The sequence below is a fragment of the Rhinolophus sinicus genome, chromosome 1 (assembly GCF_057876585.1).
Source record: "Rhinolophus sinicus isolate RSI-liver-muscle chromosome 1, RSI-T2T, whole genome shotgun sequence".
NCBI lineage: Eukaryota > Metazoa > Chordata > Mammalia > Chiroptera > Rhinolophidae > Rhinolophus > Rhinolophus sinicus.
The window spans coordinates 123,233,655-123,258,884 of NC_142501.1; the positions used below are offsets into that span (position 1 = coordinate 123,233,655).

Here is a 25,230-nt window from a genome sequence, read left to right on the forward strand (position 1 = left end):
TGTTGGATAAATGAGACTTTTGTGGTTAAAGAACACACCAAGAAAATAACTCTTTTGTAGTAGTGAAATGAAAGAAAATGTTTAGTACGTGAAAGCCCCTGGAGCATGTTAATAGACTTATTCGGATCCCCAGTGCATTTCAAGTTATACTCAGGATATGTCAAATCTTCACGTTAGGCTATGGTAACCACCCCAGAGAGAACGTTTCAGATTGTGATGTCTATCAAGTCAAAACATTCTGAACTCCAAGTTGTCAGCCAGAAGTTGCTATTTGAATTGAGTGTCACATTTTATTAGACTGGGATCATAGCCATTTATCAGAATAATGTTTTCATCAGTCATTGAGGTATCACCTCACTTTGAAAGTTCTGAGACAATTTGAAGAAAGTATAAAAAGAATGCATGACATTAAGTTACAGAGGGGAGATATGAAATAGTAGACAGTTTAAAAGTTCAGTAGTTAAAGCTGCATCCTGTAACTCAGTTCATTCAGAAACCAGTGCCTTATTGTTTTTACCTTCACAGGTACTATCCCTGCCTTTTAAAATGTCCTTCATAATAGGGAACAGCATAAGTGCTATAGAACAAATTTCAAAAGAATACATGATATAAAAGATTTATTATATGTTAAATGTATTTAGAGGCTGACTAATGTCTTTAAGAAACAAATTAGGGACAGTCCCAAGTTTCCAGAAACAGAATATAGCCCCAAAATTTTCATAGACTTCACTGCAACAAAAATGCAAGTGATCACATCTGCAAAGACTGAAGAATAAGCCAACTGCCAAGAAACACTCTATAATGTTAGAGCAGAAAGCAAGACCATGAGGTAAGAAGCTGACTTTTAAACAGACATGTAGTTGCTCAAAAATACAAATGAGGGCTGCCTTCAAGCCTTCAAAGTCATCACTTGGAGAGGTTGATACTTCATAATGCAACAGTATGAACACTTTGAGAATCCTTTTCTTTACGCAGTCAGGGCCCCCAGCACTTTATTTGGGATACTCTCTGTGGTAGCCAATCTTTACCTTTGAAGGGGATTTGGAGCTATTTAGGTAAAAAAATAGCAGGACTCTAAAAGTACGTGCACCCGTGTACACGATATATGTGTGTGTGGTTTAGCATGTGATTCAAACACCAGTTCTGAAGATTATTTCTGTGATGTTGCAAGCAGCCACCTTCATGCCATTAGACCACAATTTCTCAAGATGACATAGTAGTTAATGGTTTTTTTCACATGACTTGATAACGACTACCACCACCAAATATTGAGCGCCTAGTGTATGACACACACAGTACTAAGTACCTCACATACATACTCCCATTTAATCTTCGGGACTCCATAGTTAGGTACAGTTATTATCTCCATTGTATACAAGAAAACACTGAGGCTTCAAAGTCCAGAAGTCGCGAAGTTAGTAGATGACAGGGCTGGGATGTGAACCTGAGGTTGTCTGACACTAGACTTCATGCTCATCCTACACAGTAAGTAAGGCCTCTTACAGCTCTGCTGGGACCTGGGAACATTGCTCCACCTGGAAACTTGCGCTGAAATTTATTCGAAGAGGGGGAGGGAAAAGAAGGGAGAGAAGAGGGAGAGGGAGAGAGAGAGAGAGAGAGAGAGAGAGAGAGAGAGAGAGAGAGAGAGAGAGAGTCGCTACTCCCAAGAGCAATTTGATTCTTTCCCCAGGTGATTATGAAGGGATAATGCTGAGGGGTGAAAACTCAGAGATTGTTCTAGCAGTAGAGTGTGAATGGGGTGGACCTTTCTGGGGCCAAGACAGGAAAAAACCAGTGAAAGCAGGATAGGACTTGGAGGTGTAAATGGATAAACACTCACAAGTTACCACCTAACTTCTGGCATATGCAAAAAACTTCTGAAATTCTGCCAAATTTTAAGCTGAGTGATTTTAAAATCAGTATGGCAATCATCAAAACTATTATACAGAAGAGTATTTAGAGTAAAAGTGTTATATAAATGACCAATCATCTTCGTAGGATAAGCATTCCTAAATGTTATCTGTCAGTAATCTGGCTAATGTAATTTTTAAAAACCCAGCTAGAGGAGATGTTTATGTCAAATGTGACATCATTTCCTGGCTATGTATTTAAATATTTGGCCTTTATGGTATTTAGGCTCGAATGTTAACCTTTTCAGAGTTTCAAATAAAGATAAAGAAAAATTACCTGGTGGTATTTCTTCAGGATGTTGTGCATCTCGGCCACATCTTCGCTTGTAATGGTCTTGATGACGTATCTTTTGTCATAGGACGTGTGGAACCGAGCTCCACTGCGTGCCTGGGAGTCGTTGGGGAGGGGTGCGCTCCTGGTCAAGGAATTCTTCCCGTTGGGATAAGATGGGAGCAGGGAAGAGAACCTGTTAAAGATGTGGCTTTCCGATTTCCGGATAATTTGTCATCACAACTTTTTAAAAAACATTTGTGTTTGGAAAAAATTGGTAAGTAAGATGGCGACATTTTATATTCATCGTAACTAAAATTGCTAGTCTTGCAAATGGAATGAAAACAGCTTGGATCTGTACTATGATTCTAACGTCTTAAAGTAAGCTAAGGTCTAGAATTATCATCAAAGTTATTTTGCTCACCTTGCTCTTTTCCGATTTGGACAAGAGCTCAAATTTCTTCTGAATAAAATTAGGGTCCAGTGATGGAAGAAAATTTTATATTCACGAAGTATTTCCTTAATGGCAAGTATTATGCCAAGCATTACACACAGAGCATTTCTCCCAGTTCTGATAACTTCCCTGTGAAATGGTTACTATTAACATCATCATCATTTTATAGATGAGGAGATGGGGATCAGAGAGATTCAGTAATTGGGCAAAGGTCACACAGCAAGTAAAGGGTAGAGCTAGAATTCCATCGCCAGTGTGGCTGGCTCAGAACCCAAGTTCTCAACTAGTGAATTACTCAGTACCTTCTGCTGACTGTGGTGTGCCCTGGGAGAAGTCTGGGCAGCTATATTCTAAAATAGCTCCTCAGAAGATTCTTATTTGGTCCATCTTCCACACTCTCCTTCAGTCCTCTTAGAGAAGGACTAATCTTCTGGAGGGTGGATGAGGAGGGCCTCTGAGTAGGGGCTCCTCTAGTACCATTTTGTTCCGGTATCTGGCTCATGCTACGGACACTCTAGCTAGGTGAGTCTACCCTTTTCTCACATGTGACTCTCCTGTTTGAATCTCCTGTTTCTTAGAGCCTCCAGGAGGCCTCTGTCCCTTCCACCACCCTTCTTACAATGGCCACCCAGACTACTGGGGTTAGCACACCGCCAGCACCTGAGGAGTCTGGTCTACACCCTTGCTGACTGCTCGGTGCTGACTCTCCTTCCTGCCTGGCCCCACTGGGGTGCATATGAGGGATGCAAAGGCAGACACTTTTGCTCTTCAACTTCCACTCTAAAAGTGGGCATTGAAAAGCCCCAGTGAACCAAACACTTTCCAGTTAAAGGGACACAGATATCCTTAGAGAGGCAGTAATATCACTGCATCATAGATTTTCAATGAAAGACTTCCCTTTCTGCATATTCCCTATTCACGTCTCTTTAACTTTTCCTTCCTTTCTTGATGAAATTCAACAGGAATTAGCGATACAAAGTGTAAGTACACTGCAGCGACACAGTAGCGCACGCAGGTCCTGTGCTTGCAGAGGGAGGTGGCCTGTGAGCTCATTCTCATTTCTAAGGATGGCCCTTGGCACCGCATATCATTCCATCCTGAGACAGTACATCTGGATTTGAATGAAAGCAGGCACACCTGTCAAGTTCAGAGCCAATACTGCCAATGAATTGAATTTGCTTTCCTTACCTTATTAGAAAACTGGAGAGAAGGGGGGAAAAATCAGTGTAATTCCCAATGATTTGAAGTAACAGGACTTGGCAGTGTTAAATTATTCTTAAGATAACTGAAATTCATTAGCTAGATTGAGAATGATGAAAATGATTTTCAGGATGAAAATGCCTATATTAATAGGAGTTTAATTCTCAAGTATGCTGCTCCCCCGCCAAAAAAAATCTCCTTTACATACTTTTCTCCTACTAAGAATAAAAGGGAGAAAATCAAAGTGAATGGTCCCCGGTGGGGTTTGAAACACTAGCAAAGAAAGCAATTGCTGCTCTTTGCTAATAGTCTTTCTTTCTCCTCCCAAACATTAATTTGCAAAAGGTATTCTAAATAAAACAAGAATACTGGGAATCGTAAAATTACGAATTACTTTCAGGCATAAAATCAGAGCAGGAACAACCAACTTTATGACAGTCGGGTAGAACAGGTTATAAACTTTGTACAACAGATACTACATGTAAAATAAGTTTTGAGGAGAGTGGGAAATAATAGTAAAGGATAATTGTATCCAGCAAAGGGCAGAATTACAGCAGCATCAGTTCCAGATATCGTTTGCTTTGGCATATTAGGTATGAAAGTATAGAGTTCTATCACAGACCAATGGGATAGAAAAAAATTGAAAGCTGCATAGTCAGTGTTTCTCAAACTTTAATGAGCAACCAAATCACCCAGGGATCATGTTCATGTGCAGCTTCTGATCCAGCAGGTGTGGGTGGGGCATTTGAAGAAGCAGATGATGCTGATACAGCAGGGCTTCAGATCACACCTGAGAACCAAGAGTTTACTGAATTGTGGCTACCATGTGTTTTGTCTGGTGCAGAGTGTTCAGTCTATGCATTAAGTGTGTTATAATTATAGACTTCCCTACATGAACGCCTTTCCCATTATATTCTGTCTAACTCTGGTTTAAATGGGAAACCTTATAGTGAAGAATAATAATTCATTGCATTCACTGTGTTAGTTCATTAAAGAAATGTTTAATAGTACTATGTTCAAGGCAATGTGTGGATTTATAAAGCACAGGGCTGGAACTGCATAGCTAAATAATGCCATAACGCCTCAGCTCACATGCTACCTCATTCCAAATTCTTTGTGTTTCCCATCAGTTTCAAAGACATTGCTAATTATTTATTATAGACTTTGCATTAGCATACCAGTCAAGTCTTAATCCTGGGATACAGCACCTTACAAATTCTAATCTTGATTCTGCTGCAACTCAGTTTTTTAATAATCAAATGAGTGGTCCCAATCCACAATATCTACTTCCAGTGTGTGGAAGGATTTTTTTTTTTTTTTTAAGCCTCTTAGTTTTCAGATAATCAGTAAAGTCAGGGACATAGACTTAGTCAAAATTTATGATCACTATGAACATAAGAACATATGAATCAAATTTACTGAAAGCCTTGGACAAGCAGAAAAATCAGAAAAGTAAGTACACAAAATGCATGCTCCTTGAAATGATTCTAAGGCCTGGAAGAATCCAACTCATTACTTCCTACTTATTTTCACAACATTCGTGTGAGATAGGAAAGCCAGGTGCATTTTCTTACTTGAAGATAACGAAAATGGAGTACAATGGAGTCAAGTAATATGCCTATGGCTCCTGCCTAACAGTTCCTTTCAGGTAACCAAAAAGGGCAATTTACAAAGACAAGACTACATTTTTGCTATTACTTAACATCATAATCATAGATTTTTTATTTGTAGCCTTTGAAATAAGGTAGAAGTGTTCATTTGTTTGTGTAAAAAGGCAGTACTGTGTAATGGCAGAGTGCTGGTCTGGGACCCAGAACACGCTTTGCCACTCATTATCCCTTGGATATGTGTGTCATAGCCAACTGAGCCTCAGTTTCTGGGTCTGTAAAGTGATGGAGAATAAGCCCAGGGGAGAGGGTAGACTGAATTAGATTTCTACCTCAGACCTTTTATAACTCTAAAAATATATTTACTTGATGACACGGCATGCTACTCTAGGAAATGCTGGAAAGCACAGGCCTTAGAAGGTGATTCGATATGTTTCCCAACAACAGTCCAGTCAGAAGACAGTACGAACATCATCTCAGCGGGGGCACGATGAGGGTTTAGGACATCAGGGCCAAGATTAAAGGGACAGTGACACTAGTTCTTAGAGCAGCATGAAAATAATACTTCATAGATTCCGGATGTACTCGGACAATTCCCATGAGAACGAGAAGATGAGTTAAGGAAAGGAGGTCATTGCTATGTATTGAAAGTCCTTACCGAGGGTCCTAAAAACAGGCCACTATCCAGTGAAACTGAATATTGAAATCGCTCATTGTGCTTTGTACTGTCACAAAAGGAAAAATGAACCACAGCATCATATGGGATGCTTGGACACATTTGGGAGGCCAAGAGGAGAAAGCCCTGAGAAGAAACAGAGTGTGGCGCAGTGACGTTCACTCCTTGAGGTCCCTCTATGTGTAAATAATTCTCATAATCACATAGAGGGTGATCACCCCCTTGGGGTCTCTCTATGTGTAAATAATTCTCATAATCAAAGAGTATGACAAATGCAATCAAGCTTGGAGATTATTCCAAACCACTCAATTTACAGATCAGAAAAGAAAGACCAGAGTTGACATGAGTTGCCTGTCTCAGTTCATGAACAGCCCAATGGGATGGTGTACGTGGAGGGCCTCCCAGGGGCCTTGCCCAGGGCAGTCGGCCTCCATCCCTCCTGCCATTGTTGCCACCCTGCCTGAGAGTGTGGTGGGCATTATGAAATTGTGGAAATGTAGTTTTCTGTGGTGACAAATACCTTCTAATCACAATTTAGAGCCTGAGCCAACTGGCAAAAAACCAAACCTCTCCTTATGTTTTCAATTTTGCCAAAAAAAAAAAAAAAAAAAGTGTGAAAACATCAAGAACAGTGTCAGTGCTAATGCAGCCCAGAGTCCTTGATTTATGCTCTCATTAACGCGTGTACAAATCTGTGTTGACTCATTCTAGGACTGTTCATTACCTGACTTTACCTGAGGCGGCTAGGAATAGGAGTCATCTTCTCTCAGGGCAAGAGACAGATGTGTGTCTTAGGAACAAGCCTTTAGGACAGGAAAACTATGAGCTGCTGAGCCTGGGGCTTTAGAATCAGATAATCATGTGGCACAAAGACAGGGCTGAAAGAGGCCTAACACTCAGTATTTCTTACAATCCCGTGACAATGTCAATCCTAAGGATTCTTCACATTTCTGACCATGTGGCACAGTTCGTCATGTCTGTTTTAATTAATTCACATGTTCTCAGAATAGCTGGAGGTTTTCATTCTCTTTGGGTCACTGGCTTTTATCTTTAGAAGATTGTCCCATCCTCCATCTTTCCATGCTGAAAACTCTATGGTTTTCTTAGGAAAGAATGCCAAGGTTGAAAGGCGTAAATTTTACACTGGGAATGATGAATTCTGGGATACTCTATAATATTAATTGGGGGAGAGGGAGTTGGGGGAGGGGACAGAAAAAAAGAAGTTAAGACAAAATTTGCAAGTTTAGACAAGATTTGCATGGAAGAAAGAAGGTCTAGCCGAAGGCACCATTTCTAAAAATTCTTTCTCATCTTAAGCACCCTAATGTAAAAGGCCAAGTCTGAGATGGAGACCTGATTCAACCAAAGGCCTAAAATGCCCCATATATAGGGTTGCATTAGTCACCTTCCAGATGATTCCCATTTCCAAAGTAAAATGTTCACTTTCAGGAACCCTTGCCCCTACTTACATATCTGTGTTTATGAGAAAACTGCCAGATAAAATTACCCAATGAAAGCTGCCTAGGGTGTGGAGAGATCTATTCTCATTAGGAAACAAATTCCTGGTCATGGACAAAACTCAGAGTGTTATACGTTCTGTAATGGCATTTTTTAAAAATTCAAAATCTGGGATTCTGAACCTTTCAGTTCAAAAGTGTGAATGTGCAAAACAAGTGCTCTGTGGATATTTGGGGTCAAAGTCACAACACAATACAAAGGCAATCCAGGGTTTATTCAATGTATGAAATTTTCCACTGGTCTTTGGAAATGTCCTTATAAGCCTTCCCAAGTCTAGGAGCTGTCAGAAGAGAACACATTCACAAACTCACTAAGTATACACTCATCAGAATGTTCTCAACATCAAAACCATCTCTCTGTGTTTAGTTTATTCATACTTTTATTTAGTTTATTCATATTTTCTCAGGCTCATATCGCCAAAAGCCGGGGCCTGATGACCTTTCAAGTTTCAGATAGTATTAATGACTAAGATAGACGATAGTAGAGCATGGCATTAGACGTGGGAGCTTTAGATTCAAGACTGTATGACTTTGGACACGTCATTTCAGCTTTGTGCCTTAGTTTCCATATCTGTCGAAAGGTAATAATGATGAGAATAATAATAATAATAATAATAATAATAATAATAATAATAATGTTTGGGGGGTTAATTAGATAATGGAGAATTTTTATAATAGTGGCTGGAATATAGTAGCACTCAATAAATTGTGGCTATTATTATAAAAAGCAAATTCCAACTTAGAAGATAATGAGAGGTGCGGATCAATATTAACAAATTATGCTATAAATTGGTAAATTAAAAATAAAGGACTTGTAGAATGAGTTCGTCCATTCTGGCCAAGCCTCTGGTTTGTACCCAGTAAAAATTGACAGCTATACATTTTTTCCCCCAATCACTTTTACAGGTTATTTTCTACAGCTCTCAATAATAACTACTTTTAAGAGTATTTAAAATATTTTACACAAAAGTTCTATCCTGGGCCCTGCTCACCCCCAACATTCTCTCCAGCCAAAGGGAAAGTGGGATGACAGAGGGGTGGGACAACTCTGTAATGGAAGTAGTTCAAGAGGAAGGAAGTGGAGGACTCCCTCCTCATAGGGAGGAGGGAAGGGGAGCCCAAGGTGTGGCCTCTGTTACCTTGAGGTTCAGGGGATAGCAGGGGTACGGGGGTGTGGGGGTGGTGGTGAGGTGGGAGCGTGGAGGGGAGGGATGGGGGAAAGGGTTGAGCAGGAACTGGCTGAATGAGACCAAGGGCTTGAGGAAAGAGATGGAGGTTTAGAAAAGCAACCTGGGAACTGACAGTCTGAGAAATCATTTGTGTAACCTGTGGAGCAACCACAAAATCGACAATATCATTCAATGCAGAGCCTTAAAAGACTAATTCAACCTTTAAAATGCAGACGTACTGGAAATCTGATCTAGTGTCTTGTTGCCTTCACTGCCCACAGTAGGCAGTAGCGGCCTGCCTTTACTACCTTTCTTTCCTTTTCAGGTTTTCCAGTCTCAGCACGTGTGGCAGAAACAGGATGAGTCAGAGGTCCAGTCAAGGGCAATGAGACCCCTCAACGATCCCCCACCCCCACCCCTAACTCCGTTATCTGATCATCTGCAAGGAAAGACAGTTGGACTTAATGGTCTCTAGGTTTCCTTCTTGCTCTACTAACTGGTACTCAGTAATAGTTACTGCAGTCACAGGAAATGGACAATCAATTGCTGTTAGTTTGGGGAGAAAAATCTAATGATAAATGGAAACAAACTGCAAATGACATGCTCTATTCTTTGGCTACCCTTTTGTTCTACACATTTGAAAGTCTCATATTAAACACTACGTAATTCCTTAAATTCACTTTTCTGAACTGGAAATATTGTTATCATAACCCGCTACACTCAAGAAAAAGAGCCAACTCAATGGTGGAGGGAAAAAAGTCTCATATTGAATATAAACTAATTTTAAACTCCAAACATTCTGGTGAACACACAATGGGATTTATAGATGATGTAATACAGAATTGTACACCTGAAATCTATGTAATTTTACTAACAATTGTCACCCCACTAAATTTTAAAAATAAATTAAAAACAAACAAACAAAAAAACACACAAAAAAACTCCAAATATTCTTCTTCCTTAATGGCTTTACTTACATATGATTCACATACCACACAATCCACCAATTTAAATTTTACAAATCTATGGCTTTAGCATATTTACAACATTAAACAACCAGTACCACGATGAACTTTAGAATATTTTCATCACTTCAAAAAGAAATCCAGACACATTAACAAAACAAAGCAGAAACAAACTCAAAGAAACAGAGAACTGATGGTTGTCACAGAGGAAAGGGGTGGGGGGATGGATGAAAAAGGTGAAGGGGATTAAGAGGTACAAACTTTCAGTTATAAAACAAATAAGCCATATTCCGAATGTACAGCTCAGTAATACTGTCAATAATATCGTAATAACTTTGCACGGTGATAGTTACTAGAATTATCGTGGTGATCACATGGTAAGGTATGTAAATGTCAAATCACTACGTTGTACACCTGAAACTAAAATAATATTGTATGTCACTATACTTCAATAAAAAAGGAAAAAGAAAGAAAACCCGTACCCATTAGCAATCACTTCTATTCTTCCTCCAGCAGCCTAATAATAAACCACTAATCTACTTTCTGTCTTACATATATTTGCCTATTCTGGACATTTCATAAAAATGCAATCATACAGCACACAGGTATTTGTGACTAGCCCAAACCTTCTTCTTGCAAGTCCCCTGAGCACACTCATCACCCTGAAGCGACCCACTGTGCCAACTATAGATCCCCGGCTGTCTCTGGGTGAGTGTGGTGACATTCTGGGGGCTCTATACTCAATCCAGTGCAGTGGACATGTTATGGTCCCCGAATGCCGCTTCTTAGGATGCTCCTAGGAATGCTGGGGAGTTGGGGATAAAATAAACTGTTTGACAAAAAGTTGAAGTTGTAGGGCAAAGCTATTAGATGAAGGGCAGGTGAAAACCTGACAATTTAGTCCATTTTTGTCTGTCTTGTCACTTGGTAAGTAAACTTATTTTTCAGCACTTCCATTTCCCATAGCCAAATCCATTACCGGTCTTACAATATACCCTCTCTCACATCTCAACAGCTGTGTTTGAACTCGGGGGCCATGTAGCCCTCAACAGGAAATAAAGGAAATAATGAGAGATGAAGCTCACTCTTCAATGGCCTTCTTACATTTACAATTGGAAATTTATTGTTCTTTCCCTAAAGAAAGGGATTAATGGTGCTATCCTTCCTTCCCACTCCTCTAAAAGTCTGCGCTGAAGATGTGTATTTTTGCAGTGGGGGGTCCCGGATTAGTGAGGCCTCCAGAAGGGTGGAGGAAATTTAAAGGTCAATTTAATTAGCTCATTCTTACCACCAATCTTACACACCTCCCATAAAAATGTCATGATTTAGTAACCATATGGTCCCTGGGACATTTTTAAATACCCAAGCATTTTGAATGTTTAATTCTCTTGAACTACTCATATATTCTTATATACATTCTTTTTCCCCCCATTTTGATATGAGTTTGTATTTCTGCTAAAGATCGTGAATGAAAAGTTTTTATTTTAGTCAACAGAAAGGCCACTTAAAAAGCAATGCTGCCATGCTCAAATGCGTAAAAGTCACCACCTTACAAAGGGAACCTGTCAATACTGTGTGTGAGAACCTAAGTGACAGTCATCTACTCATAGTGACTTGGTAATAGATTCAGAGATTTCACAGCTGATGGGCCTCGGAGAGCATCTCGTCCTTCTCCCCCATTTCCCAATGAGAAAACAAAGACCTACCAGAGCCAAGTGACTGGATCAGGTAACAGCGTCAATCACTGAAGATCCAGGACTCAAACTAGCCTCCCAACTCCCAAGAAAATATTCTTCTTCCTAACTCAGGCTACCTGTTTCAGACTAGGAATCTGGAAGCCAAATGCTGCCCTCTGACAACTCAGGGTTATGATTTCATGCCTGAAATCACATGGCCCAGGAGCTGGGAATGATCGCCCAGACAAGACTGCTTTCTGGGTTTGCATTGGACATGTCTGAGCGAGCACAGATGGTCCCCTGACCTCATCAGGGAGGTGAAAACCAACATGCAAACTCAAACATCATCATCAAGGATTTATTAAGTGCCCACTGTGTTCAAAGCCCTGTGTTAAACTCTTGGGGGATTTCAAAGAAAGTCTGAGCTGTGATCCCAGGGGTTGAATGGCTTTCATTATGGAGGGGGCAAGACACAGAGCAATTTAACACTTATCAATAATGAAACAACTTCTCAGAAAAGAACACAAAAGTGAAAGGTAATGACCAGCAGTGAAAGAAGCAGACTTGCAGTAACTTCACAGAACACCGTGAGATCTCCTTTAAAAATCTCAGTTGCTACTTGACTGAGATGACAATGCCAGAAACATGGCCCAGCCTCATAATGAACGAATATGGCATTTAACCCGGACAGGATCTCCCTGTGGTAGCTCTTGGTTGAAAATCACAAATCACAACCCAAAATGGGTGCAGGGGCAGGAAAATGCATGTAAAACAGGAAGCCTGAGTCCCACGTGTGGGGAGGGGAGCAGTCTGTGGTGGGGACAGCCATTGGTTCAACTCATAAGAAGAAGCAGAAAAAACACAAGAAAAATCGGATGCTGATGGGCTGTGAGTTTTCCGGAAGGTCTATCAAGAGCCTGTCCAATCAGAGCGGAGCTCCTCTGGTTTTCAGCCCAGGCAGGGCTTCCAATTGATGCTCATGAGGCTCACAGTAGCTAATCTGTGAGGCCAACAAGTATGAAGAGAACCTTTCTAAGAGCAGGCTGAGCCAACCCAAGAGCCAACAAACTACTACTAAGGAACATCTCCCACAATCCCGCCACCATCCAATTGCTTCACACTTTCCTGAGCATTTTGGCCTCCATGATCTGGCCCAGAAGGCTCACTTCTCTTGGAATGCACCCCTTAGCCCTTCCTCCCTCCCTCCCTTTCTTCCACAAGTATTTCTGAAGTGCCTGCCCAGGCCCACTTATTCTGAGCCTGCAGCCTGGGAAACAAACGAGATTCAATATCGGCCCTCAGACAGTTTAAATTATATTGGGGAAATCTACATTTGAAAACATGGTGGCTATATTCTAGAGATACTGGCAGATTTTTCCCCCAAAGTTTAGTATTCTCTAAGGGTGTTAACATTTTAAAAATTTTATTTTTAAACCTGGAACAAGAGCATCAAAAGTTTAAAACACTAGCTTTTAAAATTAATTATTTTAAAATTAGAATTGTCTGTTACAAATACAAAGAAGAAAATGCATCAAATGTGAATAATGAGGGATTCTAATTCAGGAGATGCAGTAGGGGAAAAGTAAACCTGATATTATCATCCAAAAAGAACAAGAGAAGAGGTCTGGGTTTCAATTACGGGGTGTATTTAGGTTTAACTGCTTCATCTTCATCCTGCATAACTTGGTTTCTGGTGGGCAACCCATTCCCACAGCTCAGAAACTGTAACTAAAGCCTTCCTTTAACTTCCTGGGGCCTGTTATGAGGGTCTGTTTCTCTGAGAGACTGGAAAGCAGATTTTCTTGAAGAACTTTGAAAATCAGGATGTCTGGGTTTCTGTCAATCTCATTAGCATCTAATATAGAATCTGGCATGTAATAAATAAAAATAAAAATAAAGGAATTCCTTCACTCTTTCTTCTCTCCTGCAGTTTCTACGATGTTCAGCACAGAGCCTGACTCGCAGTACGTGCAAATAAACACACACTGAGTTGATAATTGTGCATGAAATCCCTGACCTAAGGAGGACCAGAGCTTACGGTGATGGCAGAATCAGAACTGCACCAACAGGGGAGGACTCCATGGGATCAGTCCTCTTGAAAGACATCTTATCTTTAAAGTGTGGTAATGGGAAGTCACACTGGCCCAACAATGATCAGAAGAACATAAGTCAACAATGATCACATTAAAAACCAATGAAGTAATCTGAACAAGCACTAATAAACTGCAGAAAGTTCTGAACCTGGAAGCACCGGACGCGCGTGCGCACACACGTGCAGGTTTGGTAGGCAACACTGTTATCAGTGAGGAATATTCTAGAACTATTGCTTGAATTTCTCTTTAACAGCAAGAAACAAAAGTTTTCTTTTTGAAAGAAATTCAAGAAATCAAAACCAAAGGAAAGATGCAAATGTTTACGGGTTTAGCAGGACTGCTTTTCAGTTCCCTTTAAGAAGTCTAAGTTCACTGACAGAGGTCAGTGAGGCAGGCTAAGTACAATGTTCTGCTTCTATCGGAGTGATCAGTACTGAATTGTTTTCAGGTGCAGCAAAAAGGAATTCGCACACACAAGGCCAGTGGACACCATTTATCCATGTGACTTAATGTGAAGGTTTGAATCCTAAATGAACTAGACAATGGAGCTCCTTATCGCCGCATTGATATAAAGCTGCTAGTCCAACATGCAAGTGCTTCAGAAAAATAAACACAGCAAGGCAAAGCAGCATGAGGCCTGGTCCCTTTTAGCGATCAATCCAGGGCCTCCAATAGATGATGAGACACCAGATCACTGATCCCACTTTTCAAAACAGATTGGGAATTTGGTACTACATGTGTCAACTGATACCTATTACTTGTTCTGGCCATGATGAATGAAACAACTGGGTAGTAGTGAGTGGAGGTGCCAAGCAGCAGAGATGAGGAGAACCCCGGTCCTGGCCTAGGTCCCCTGCAGCCTGCAAAGGACCACAGCACTTCTGCCTTCACCCGCCTGTGCAGGGGCCCTCAAGGCACAAACCCAGAGCCAGCCTTGGCACAGCTTCCTCCTTTTTTCCAAACCAAGTAGCCAACAAAATGTGTTGAGCCCCACATTTATGATCTTGTTTTCGGTGTAAACTCGGGGGTCCTGCCTCTGTTGATGGTTGTTTAAGAGGTACAGACATTGGATGTAGCCCTGGGGAGGGAAACCAGTACCTCTCTGGTTTACTAAAGTTACTTTGAACACCCACCTTTATCTTTTCTAAATAGAAATACAGTTGCCAAGGAGAAAGCAGCAATTTAAATGCCAAAAGTACCAGAGCAAAGGAGTGGAGTTCCAGAGATTAATTATATTCACGCTGGCTCTCCTCTATGCTGCTCATGCTAAGAGCATAACAGACCTGCCCATTAGTGTGAATCATCCTCCACTGGCCTAATTTGCCTTCAAAGTTTGTTCTCAGTAATTTGTGCTTCCTTCAAGATCAACTTACATGGTTTTGGTTTTAGGGAGGGAAAAGGGAAAGAAAATGGGCTCATGCCTTAGTATTTCAGCAACTAAATTGGTCATTTTAGGAAATTAAAAAAATGACTTTTATCTGCTACAGTGTAGAACTCGGGATGCAATGGGCCCATTTTAGGACTCATTTAATAGGGCTGATTATAAGAGGAAATATAAGGTCTTCATTTTGGTAATGAATTGAGGAATCTAACAAGATCCTGTTCCTTAGGCTCTTTAAAGTCAGTTTCTGTGAAATGCCAGAGTAGTTTTATTTAAGAAAAAAAAAAAAAAAAAGAGAGGAACCAAGAAAGGAACATGTTTCAGTTTAGCACGACAGAGTCAGCCACAGGAGATCTTAGGACGTCAAAATTACCAGTTGTTCACTCCTTTTAAAGTACTCTGTTTATTTTCATATGGCCTCTTTAAAGGTAGTAACAGTTCTTAAATAATCAGGAACTATTCCTCTTTATTTTATACAAACCTTTTTTACTATTCCAAAAATGTATTCTTTAAAAGTGACATTCTTTTCAGCCTCAGTTGCAAGTCTGAGCTCTTTCTCTCTGACACATGAAGGTCAAACCGGAGCGTTGTTGGCTCCACCGCACTTTTTAAAAGCAAATGGAGCGCCCACATCCTCCTTGTGACACTTCCCCTCAGCCCTCCCCGGGCGCACTCTGCTCAGAACCTGGACCTCCCTGGACACCTGAGCCCCAGCAACCGAGGAGGGAATGTCACTTGCAGCCTGGCCAGCATTGCTTTTTCAAAACATGGCAGCTGGGAGGCTTCTCAGTCCTAGGTGGCATGTGAGAAATTCTTGGAAGGTTTCAACATTGAGGCAGGGCAGGGTGGGGAGGCCCAAGTCTTTAGGAAAGTGTATTAACTAAGCTCAATTTGCCTTGGAGACCCTAATCGTTCAGGGAAAATACAGGGTAAGCTGTGCTAATACTTAACTTATGAGGTCACCCAGGGAGGCAATATGGCACCTAATGCAGGATCAATTAAGATTTCCCATTTAGGGAAAATGAGATCAAGGGTTTGCTAGATCTGAAGGGATTTATTGTAAGTCAGAACTCAATAAAATGAATAGACGGTCATAAAAAAACCCGAAAATAGCCCTTGCATCTCTTAACACAGATTTCTGCTTACAAAGAAAATCCTTGGCTTTTCTGAATCTGGCTGGCCAAGTGAAAATCGGGTAACCAATATCAGGTCCTTTCTTGGGAGAATGACTGTGGATCAGCAGATATGACAGCACCATGATGTCAATTTTAAAAGTTAAAACTGAGAACCAGGCACACATGAGGAGTAAAGCAGCAGTGCACCTTTTTCCATGGTGGTACACTTTACAGAGCCGTTCCCAGGAAAGGTGGGCTGCTGATGGCGACAACAGTGCTGCAGCCACCGTACCATGTAGCATTGGAGTGCATATGTGTGGCCTCTGACAAAGATACTGCGAGTGAGAATCTTGGTTGGCCAATTTAAAAGCAGCAAATCAGCAAAAACAAAAACATTTCTGATTCCTAAGTAGCCTCTATAAATACAGGAAATGCGAATTCAATACACACATAAGACATTTGCACAGGCTGGTGGCACATTCACGGCATCAATCAAAAAGGGGCAGAACACTGACTGGCGGAACACCCTCACCTGGAAGTGAGAGTGTTATATAAAAGTCTCACATGTCTGCTCTTTTCCCAAAGAATAACTTCTTTTCCTACTGACTAATGAAATCATATTGTAGACGGGTCCCAAAATGAAAGAACTCATTATTTCAGAAATAACATTGAAAATCAATGTACAAAATCAAAACTACTATCATATACGTACTTGTAATGACAAAAATGTATTAATAAATCGTATTTCACAGAGCAAAAGGCATAATAAAGCCCATTTGAAGCAAACATTACAAAAGCAACTCACCTGGAAATCCTGATCATCGATTCCAAATCTCTCCCGCAGGTTTCGGAAAACCATCGGGCAGTACTCCTTAAACTTGAAATGGCTCGGCATGTTTTCTCTGAAACAGCATATTGTGGAATAAAGCTCACATATACAAAGGGATCACCACACTTGAATCTCCCACCATCTAGTTCTACCAATAGCCAAAGAAGTGCTTAGAGTTCCCTACCCATAGAGGGCACAGAGGGACTTGTGACAACCAACTGCAGCTGACCCTGAGCAACACATGGGTGCTGACCCCCCACACATGCAGTTGAATATCAATATATAACCTTTGACTCCCCACAAAACTTAACTACTAATAGCCTATGCTTGACCATAAGCCTTACTGATAACATAGTCAATTAACGCATAATTGTGTATGTTATATGTATTATATACTATATTCTCACAATTAAATACGCTAGAGAAAAAAAAATGTTATTAAAATCATAAGGAAGAGAAAACACATTACGGTACTGTATGTATTTATTTTAAAACTCCACCTATAAATGGGCCCACGTAATTCAAACCCCTATTGTGAACGTCCACTGTACAACCCACGGTAAGATCCAGGGGACAGAAGGGACAGACTGATCACATTTGTGTCCTCTCACCACCTAGGAGCAATCGGCGTATATGACCTTTTTTATCCTGACCACCTTCTACAGCTGCTTTCCCAAGGAAAAGTAGGTGCAAAGGGAAGGTACCTTGCTGACCCAAATGGTAAAGGAAAAACAAAACTGTGGGGAGTTAGGGAAAGGCAGCAGAGCAAGCTACAAACAGCGCCCCCACAGGAGTCTCCATTACTTGCTGATACAAGTTTACAGAACAAGACTCTCTCATTTCCTGAACAACCTATTTCGTTTTATATATATTTCACATTCAAATTCACATAGTACAAGTCCTTTCAAAGGGTCAACTTCTAAACAGTAGTTTGAGAAGAATTAACACATGAGCTTCATGTTAGAACAATTGTTCCTCATGTAGGAGGGATTTCTTTGAGGCTCATTCTATTCCTTTAAAATTGCTTCCTCTTTTGTGTTCTCTCTCTCTCTCTCTCTCTCTCTCTCGCTCTCTCTCTTTCTCTCTCTCTCTCTCTCTCCCCATCTCTCTCTCACACACACACCTCATTGTGGTAGTTTGCACACCAAATTATAGTAATTTGTACATGTGTCAGTTTTCAACCACCCGCCTGACTGTGAACCCTATGAGAGCGGGGCCATTTCTTATACATCCCTGTATCTCTGTCTCTCAGTGGACTTCCTAACACATATAGTGCTCCCTAACGACGTGTACAATGACATTCAAATGAAGGAGAAGTCTCAATGCCCAACATGGCATCCAGATATGTTTTATGAAAATGCACCTTAATTCTTTATTGTTCTATGAAGTTGTCATTTCTGTTCGTAAAGTAATCATTAGGAGAGTTTTGTGTAAGATAGATGAGGTCCATAGCTGTTAAAAAAATCCTAGCACTTTACAGCTTGAAGCATTTAAATTGTAATGAGAATATCACTTTTAACATATAAGATATTCATAGAGAACAATATGCCATATGGTAAAGGGATATTACCCAAGAGGGCCTGCTGTCGCTTTTCTGAAAATGACAGATGGTTATGTTTATCACAGGATTAACCTCATCAGCAAAACTTTACTCCCACCCATTGAAAAATAATGTGATTATAGAAATTCACAAAAAAACATACTCTTGGCAGCCATATCAGTTCTAGAAAAGATTGTATTTGTACTTACTTGTTAAAAAGGTGATTGTCCACCTTTATCTTTGAGTAGGCTTTGAAGTCATCTGGCATCAACATCACAGGGATTTGAACATGGCTCAGTTCATTGATCTAGAAAAATATAAAATAAATGGCACAGGTTATTACTCTCTAGGTGGGAAGTGCTTGGAACTTTCAGCCCAGCCCACTAACCTCAGGGATGGGGAAGGGGGATGCTGGAGAAGAAGAAGCACTACAAAAACTCTTGAACAAGAGTGGATGAGCTTCCGTGTAGGTGAAGGCATGCCAGGAGAGTGGTGCACCCCAGAGCCATGGGGACAGAAACTCCTGGGCTCTGCACCCTTCTGGGCCTTGCCCTATGTACCTCTTCATCTGGATTCTTTATAATATTCTTTATGATAAACTGGTAGTTGTGAATAAACGTTTCTCCATAAGCCACTCTAGCAAGTTAATTGAACCCGAGGACACTGTCTTGGGAACCTCCAATTTATAGCTGGTCAGTAAGAACCACAAGAAATAACCTGGACTTAAGATTTGAAGATTGGCCTCTGAAGAGTCTTATGGGAAGGATCCCTTAACCTGTGGGATCTGATGCTATCTCCTGGAAGACAGCGTCACAGTTGAGTTAATTGCTTCGTGGTGTTGGAAAAAACACATGTCAAATATATATGGTGTGTGTGTGTGTGTGTGTGTGTGTGTGTGTGTGTGTGTGTATTCATCAAAACTCTTTCGAAAAAAGGCAGCACAATAAAAGCTTTTTCATATAAACTGAGAACTTACCTAAAACAGACCTCACTTAAGGAACTTATAAACTTTCACAGCATATTACATATTTACACTCCAACAATACACTTCAGAAAAAAAGTAAATATATGTGTGGAACATCTGAGATACAAACAAATAAACAGTAAACAAATAAACTGGTGAATATGCAGATAAACATAAGTAAACACTGCCTATATAAATAATAATGCTTAATTTATGGGATTAAAAAGGACAGAAATAAACACTTAATAGCAACAGCGTGTAAGTTGGGAAACAGAAGAACAGAGTTACAGTGTTCAGGTATTGTTTAGGAGAGTTAAGATGTTTACTTTCTTTTTTAAAAATTTTTCCATTACAGTTAATGTCCAACATTATTTTACATTAGTTTTGGGTGTACAAGATGTTAACTTTAGACTAAGTATTAAGGTAAAATTTTGGAGGCAAACATGAAAATAATAGAAATTGTACCTCCACATAACTAGAAGAGAACAAATAGTAAGAATACAAATAAAACCTATTTTTTTTAAAAAAATAAATCAAGTAAGAAAAAAAAAAAAAGCACGCAAAAGTGGAACAAATATAAAGCAAATGATAGAAACAAATCTGGATCTATATATAATTACAATAAGTATAAATAGACTAGCAGTTAAAAATAAAAATTGTCAAAATGAATTAAGGAAAAGAAAAAATTTACTAAGTAGTACTAAAATTATTGAAAAGATAGTTTAACATTACTAATATTAGATACACTGTGCAATAACTCTGAGGCAAAAGCATTATTAAGGATAAAGAAGGTCTGTACATAATGATAAAAGGTTCAGTTAGCAAGGTAGATAGGATTCATATTTTATAAGTACCTAATTAGCTTGAAAACAGAGCAAACATTATTCAGACCCCTGGGAGAATGGACAATCCATCATTACAGAGAAAGTTTTGAATATGCATTCATCGATAGTTCAGATAGATAAAAAGTTAAGAATATTTGCTGTACACCTGTTATTGCCAAATATTCTTCTAGTTGCTTCAGATACTTTGTTGAACAAAACAGATTAAGGTGCCTGTCCTCCTGGAGCTTATATTTTTGTGGGAAGAGTCAGAAAATAAAACAATAAACTTAGTAAACTCTGTTAGAAGTAAATTATTCACTATGTTAGAAAGCTATGGAAAAAAGAATAAAAGGGCTAGGAAATGTCTCTCAGTGCATGGGTTGGGGGGGTGTCACTGGGATATTTAAAATAGGATGGGTTAGGGTAGGTCAAAGGTAGAAAGAGATAGGGATTTAGCATGCCAGTGCAGAGGCCCTAGGGTAGGGGGCATGCCTGGTCTGCTTGGAACAAGGAGACCAGTGTGGTTGGAGCCAATTAGTGTGGGGAGAAATAGTAAGAACTGAGATCAGAGAGTTAAGTGAAAGCGGGTCCTGTATACCTTGCAGATCACTGGAAAGACTGGCTTTTCCTCCCAGCGATATGGGTGCTATCACAGGTTCTGGGTGATAGAATGTTGCTATCACTTAACTTTGCGTTTAAAAAGATTCCTTGGCGGTGGGGGAGGGGGGAGTGGTGAGGGGTATAGTGGGCATAAGTAAAGAAGTAGGGAGACCAGTATTAATAAGTAGTAGTAGTATAGTGAAGGAATAATCAACTTCATATTGCTTTCACTAAATTACTAATCGTAGTACTAGGAACTGTAGCAATAGCTTCTTTTGACCAGAAAACAGTATGGCTAGGAGTCAGATTCTGCATGTATTTTGAAAGTACAGCCAACATGATTTCCTATAGTAGTGAATGTGAGATGTGAGTAAGACAGAAGCCACGACCCACTCAGAGGCTTTGGCCTGAGCAATTGGCAGGACGGGGCTGCCATCAACCCAGATGGGGAACTTCTCACTGTGTTCCTTCTCATCCTTTTGATTTTTGAAATCATGTCAAAAAAATTGCCTGTTCTAACAATTAAGTACTTTAATAATTTTTTAAAAAACTATGAAAAACATATATGCAAACTACCAGATGTTTTATAAAAATATATTGACATATTTATTTATATATTGATTAATATAACAATTAAAACATACACTAATTAGTATATGATAAGGTTATGTTGGGTACTGCACAAATTCCCAAATCTTATGATCTGATTGGAGACCACTACGCTCATTTCCTGATCCACTTTGATTTTCGTGGGTGCTTTTGCTTTTTCTGCACAACTGCTAAGAATCCAGCTTCCTGAAGATACCATGTCATTTAAAGGAAAGTAGTACAATCTAAGTTGAAATTGTGAATTCCCTCGAGCTAACAGTTTGCACAGTGTCTTACAGATGTTGAGCATTACCAAGGTGCCCTTTGAATTTTAAAATAATCTGTGGCACTCCTGTGGAATTTGCTGCAGTGCCCTAAGGCACCCTGGCAGTTTGGGAAGCACGGATATAAATGGTGGCAGATGCTTAAAACAGCAAATGATATCATCTAATTATGGAATAAGATAATACCTCAAAATGCATTGTAATGGATTCTAATCTATCACTATTTTATATTCATCCCGAAAATACCTTAATTACAACCACAAATTAATCCTTAACTCATAAATACTTATGACTGTACCAGCTTTCCCTGCAAGTGTTTTTCTTGGTATAACTATCAGCTGTATTTGTGCAAGGCCAACGTACAATTCTCTTCCTATCAAATTATTACAATAACTTAATCAGGCATCACACTTAGCCTGTTCTATACTAATTAAAATCTCCTCATGTTATGTTACATAAAAATGTATGAAATTGTCATTTAATAAAACTCTACACTAATTTAAAATCATATATTCTTGCCCATTCAGTTTACTCAAGTATCTTACAATATTAAATAATTCTCAGAATATATTTATGAAAAATTTAAATTTACATATCTTTATACTATCACTGGAATATCAAAGTTTAAATAAAAAGAGAGAACCAGAACTAAAAACCAAGTCTGTGACAAGCACAATTAGAATGAAGCTTGATGAAAATCTATTTTTCAATATTTTGTGGAAATAAAAATGTTGAAAAACATGTAAAAATGTTTACAGGGTGGTAAAGAAAAGATAAGGAGTCACTGACTTCATATTGCTTTCATTAACTTATATAGAAACTAGTTCAAGAGAACATAATAAATAATTTCTTTTATCACATCTATGCTTCAAGTGATTACTAAGAAAGCAAAATCCAATTTGGAAGTAGGGAAAGAGAAACTCTTTGAATCTTTTTTGCTTTATAGTTCCTGCTTTGAAAAATGTTCCATCTCAGCCAAGATGGAATGTGTAATCTGAGCATTTCCCGTATTGATATACACTCACCCCCATCCTTTCATGAACACAATGTGTGAGTGTCCCCTCTGGGTTGGGGACTGCTCAAACACCAGTGTTCACCCTCTTAGTGCCTACAGTCTAGAGGGGCACACACATTAACTGAAGAATTGCACACATGTAACATTCCAACAGTGACAAGTGTCAGGAGGGGGAAGGCCATCAGGCTACGAGCCAGCATGACAAAGGCATGGACTAGGGTGGTGATGACTGATGGAGGAGTTGGACTAGAGCAGGAGAAGGCAGGTGGAGAGGGGTTCCAGGAAGTAGGGTGATAGGTGCAAAGGGCCTGTGGTAGGAGGGAGCATGCCAGGGGAAATGAAAGAGGAAAGTGGTAGGAGGGCAGAAATCTGGAGGGCACGCGATGGGATGGAGCTGAGCATTAGCCTAAGAGGCCGAAGGGAGGCTCCCGGGGAACTCATGAGAGGATGCTAGTCTGGCAGGGGTGGAGGCAGCCAGCGGAGATGAAGGAAGTACATTCTAGAGATACTGAGGAGGTAAAACAAATTTGCGTGACAGGAGGGACCATGATTTTACCGAGACAGAGGGGTTTAAGAGAAGACTTCAGTTTTGAACTTGTTAAATTTGACGTGCTCCCAAGACATTTCAAGTGTTGATGTTAGGTAGGCAGTTGAACATGTGGCTCAGAAGACCCCAGGGGAGTCTGGGGAAGGGATAGAATTATGCGTATCTGTGTATAAGACATTAGTTATTTCTCAGCAGTGAAGGCGCTAGACTGGAGAGTGAACACAATGGAGGACCGGAGGGCGTAGAGTCCATCTTGGAGAACGCCAATGGTTAACAGTTGGAAGAGGAGGATGAGCCAGCAAAGGAGAAAGGGAAGAACTGCGAGGGAGAACTGAAGGCACTGGGTCACCTCATGGACATGAGGGAACTGATGGGACAGACAGTGCTGAATGCTCCTGAGAAGCCAGGTGGGGTGATTGGAGACGTCCGCTGGACTGAACAAAATGGAGGTCTTTGGTGACGTTGGAGTGACGGAGCAGAGCGGTGCCCACCATCTTGGAGTCAGCTCAGGAGAGCAGGCAAGGTGAGAGCATGCAGACGCTGTATCTGTCTAGTTTTTAAGTCTGGACGTGAACGAGAGTGGAGACATGAAGAGGATGAGGATCGAGGGTGGGCCTGAGAAAGAAGAGCTTTTCTTTTCACAGCACTTCCTGAGAAAGTGGGAGGGGAGGGGATGCAAAGCAAGCAGGAAGGGCACGGCTCTGGGGAGGCAGCTCTTCTTTCAGCACAGGGAAAAGGGACAGGCATTGTGCACGAGAAAAAAAGGGGCAGAATCTGACTGAGGGAAGACAGCAGTTCCAGTTCACTGGCTCCAATTCTCTCTGGGAAGTTGGAGCCACGGCCATGCGCTGGGAGTGAGAGGTAGGCTGGGTGGTTCAGAGGCTTAGAGAGAACACAGAGAACTTGAAAAGTGACTGCACAATGTGGGAGAACAAGCTGGAAGAAACAAATAAGGCTGGGATTTGGGACAGAGGTGGGATGGTGAATTTATAGGAGTGACATTCCAGGAGAGTCAGGCTCAGGGTGCAGGTGCAGAGGCCAGGATGGTTGGGGTCAGATTTGAGGTTTTTGCTAGTTGAGTGTGCCATAAAGAGCAATGGAATTAATTCCAGGATAATCACTTGGAAATGGAAATTCAATACAAAATACTATTCCTGACCATAAAGAGTTTTCCCCTATATTTGATGGGCCAGCACATACACAAAGTGAAATACGAAGCAGCATAAGATAGTAAGTGCCACAGGTACTCAGCAGGGAGCCCACTGTAACAGGGCAAGGGCTTCTGGAAGAGGTGAAACCCATGTGGCTCTTGTCAGGTGGAGAGATGTGACTCGTGTTTCATTTAAATATCTGGAAAGCACACACATTTAGTTATTTCTACAAGTCCCATCTTCAAAAAATCAGAGTACCCAGGAAGTAGAGAATGTCTGGCCCTTGTTACTAGAGGAGAAAAGAGGTGAAAAATCAAAGATGATTACGCTCACACCTTAATTTACAGGGAGTTACAGGTGATGAAATTAAAAGAGAACCTTAAAGATTCTACAGTCTTATTTTCTCATTCTGCAGATTACAGTGTATTCTGATATATCTATACCGTTATAATTGAACAGTAGTTTGATACAAAGTTATATAAGCTACTTCACCAGCACTTTATCTTTCTTCCACTGCCTTTCATTCACAATGGCTTCACATTTCCTTTGGGTTTCTCTCCCCCACCCTTCCAAATTATTCCCCCAAACCTCTTGGTCAGGTGAGTAGCTAGAGTTCATGACATGTAAGTGAACACTTCACCAACCAGAGGTTAAAGAAACTTTTTATTAGTAAACAGTATTTTTCAATAGTGTATCCATGAGCGCCTATATTATTTTTGCTATAAACATGTTTTATTTTGCTGTATATGGGGGCTCACCAGTCATTTATCAATTTTACCAAAATGTATTAATTATAGTGCTGCCCGATAAATAAAAGGCCCTTTCACTTCCTGGATAAATCTCTCCGTTAGCCT

The 25,230-nt window shown here is 40.3% G+C and overlaps 1 protein-coding gene across 2 annotated transcripts in view; it reads right to left on the bottom strand.

Moving 5' to 3' along the window:
* Positions 1-25,230, bottom strand: part of PIP4K2A (phosphatidylinositol-5-phosphate 4-kinase type 2 alpha) — a 145,397-nt gene that overhangs the window by 41,446 nt on the left and 78,721 nt on the right. The window contains exons 2-4 of one of the 2 annotated variants that reach the window (XM_088789167.1): positions 18,613-18,710; positions 16,840-16,936; positions 2,188-2,340 (exon numbers count right to left, since the gene is read on the bottom strand). In XM_088789167.1, the coding sequence (XP_088645293.1) occupies positions 2,188-2,340; positions 16,840-16,936; positions 18,613-18,710 (348 nt within the window). The remainder of the gene's footprint in view (positions 1-2,187; positions 2,341-16,839; positions 16,937-18,612; positions 18,711-25,230) is intronic. The other variant, XM_088789171.1, reaches the window with a different exon arrangement.